At 53.5% G+C, this 2,030-nt stretch overlaps 2 protein-coding genes across 4 annotated transcripts in view; both read left to right on the top strand.

Moving 5' to 3' along the window:
- Positions 1–2,030, top strand: part of LOC101853097 (trans-Golgi network integral membrane protein 2) — a 20,688-nt gene that overhangs the window by 11,675 nt on the left and 6,983 nt on the right. The gene's annotated exons all lie outside the window — the stretch shown is intronic.
- On the top strand, positions 610–1,290 carry LOC106012121 (PE-PGRS family protein PE_PGRS26; the record flags this gene model as incomplete). The annotated part of the gene is given in 1 exon segment (XM_013083990.2): positions 610–1,290. A coding segment is annotated over 1 exon segment (681 nt), but the record flags the coding sequence as incomplete, so codon positions are not given.

Raw genomic sequence — 2,030 nt, 5'->3', positions numbered from 1 at the left:
TGCGACTATAATATATATTTCAGAATATATGTGTGTGTGTGTGTGTGTGTGTGTGTGTGTGTGTGTGTGTGTGTGTGTGTGTGTGTGAACACAACATGGTGTTTCCAGAGGGCAGGGTAGTGTGATGATTTGTCCTGTGTGTCTGGCCCCACATTACACTTGCACCAACGGCGTGGTCATTGCTTCTCTTTCAAACTTCCATTTAAGAATGTTTTGCCAAGTCAAAGTAAAGGATTTAATGAAAGTCGCGAGGCACAAGAAAGATTTTAGCTTGGAGGGGAAAAGTAAAGGCAAGTTAAGAAAAACAAGGAGAGAGAAATAGAAGGATAGGTATGAGTTAGGAAAATAAGGTGAGAAGAGAAGGATAGGGATGAGGTTATGGGAATATAGAAGAGAAAAAGAGAAGGTTGGGAACGGGTTTGGAGGATATGAGAGAGAAAAAGAGAGGGCTGGGGTGCTGGTAAAGCAGGTGAGGAGCCCGCAGCTCCTAAAGGGGTATGGAAAATGAGGGGAAGAAAGAGGGAAAGAATTATGTAGAAACACAAGGTAGAGCTGCCAAAGAAGGAGAAGCGTTTACCCTGTGTCTTTCACTGTCCATTGTCTCGACAGGTGCGCCCGCAGCGACCAGTCCAACGGAAGGGCCTCACACGGAGCCTGGGAGTACCGTAGTTGCCAGCGAGAGTCCCGCGAAGACGCAGGAACCCACCCAGGCTGCAGGGGATACAGGCGGTGCGGGGAAAGCTGGGACAAATGGGGCTTCGGGGAATACTGGAACAAATGGGGCTGCAGACATTACAGACAAGCCCGGACAAGGAGTGACAAAGAGACCCGAGGTTGGCAAGCCGAGTCAACGAGTGACTGCTAGTCCAGGACAAACAGCTGCTTCCACCAAATCCCTGAATGGTGCGGGCGGAGTGACCCCCGCCTTGTCTGGCATGACAGAGAAGGTTGATGGCCAGACACTCGGCCCTGGTCAGTCTACCCCGGAGAAAATGTCAGGGGCGGAGCCAACAGTTCCGACTAGAACAAGTGCTGGAACCCCAGTGTTAGGGGGCGGAGCTGGTGGAACTGGGGGCGCGGCCGGTGGTGATGGTGGCAAGATTGAAACTCCCATCCCTGCAGTAGCAACAGAAAAGCCAGAAGAGGTGGAGATTCCCGGGGCGAAAGCGACAGGACAGGGAGAGGGTGGGGGTCAACAAACAGCAGGGACCAGCACAGAGGGAACCACCAAAGATGCTGGAGATGGGGACGGAAGTCCAGGGGAAGACAACACCCCTCAGGCTGGTGCTGGTGAAAAGGCTGGTGATGGTGATAAGGCTGGTGATGATAAAAAGGTTGGGGGTCGACTTGAGGTGGTTGCTAGTGGTGATGGTGATCACGTGAAGGTTGTTGGTGCTGGTGGTGATGGTGGTGCAGAGGAGAACGGCGGTGGTGACTCCGCAGGGACTGTTCTGGATAATGATGGCAGTACAGAGACGAACGTCTCAGACCCCGGGGCTGGGCCAGAACCGCTGGATGGGTTACCCGAATCAGCGACCAATGCCCCCACCCAGCATGAAGGTCAAAGGCAAGGAGACCCCCTCCCCAACAGCAACGGTCAGAACTATGGTGTCCACCCTCCTGTACTCAGTGACCTCGACTCTCCTGGCTCTGGCCACTTCTTCGCCTACTTCCTGACAGCTGTGGTCATCTGTATCTCGGGCTACGCCATCTTCCACAACAAGCAGAAGGTCAGTCAACTTTTTCAAACAAATCCTACAACTCGTGTGTGTGTGTGTGTGTGTGTGTGTGTGTGTGTGTGTGTGTGTGTGTGTGTGTGTGTGTGTGTGTGTGTGTGTGTGTGCATGCGTACGCTCTCATGTGTATGTGTGTGTGTGTGGGGGGGGGGGGGGGGGGAGTGCGGGACCGGTGTGTCAGGTAGTCGATGAAGTGGGGGGCCAGCCACTATGGGCCCTCTGCCTTTTAAGTGAGGCGGAACAACTGCCGCCGGGAGTGAAATAGGATCACCATCACCCTCAATAGGAGTCAGT

Source organism: Aplysia californica, unplaced genomic scaffold, assembly GCF_000002075.1.
Source record: "Aplysia californica isolate F4 #8 unplaced genomic scaffold, AplCal3.0 scaffold00266, whole genome shotgun sequence".
Lineage (NCBI taxonomy): Eukaryota > Metazoa > Mollusca > Gastropoda > Aplysiida > Aplysiidae > Aplysia > Aplysia californica.
The sequence above is the reverse complement of the archived record's forward strand: the minus strand, read 5'-3'. Positions and strand labels throughout refer to the sequence as shown.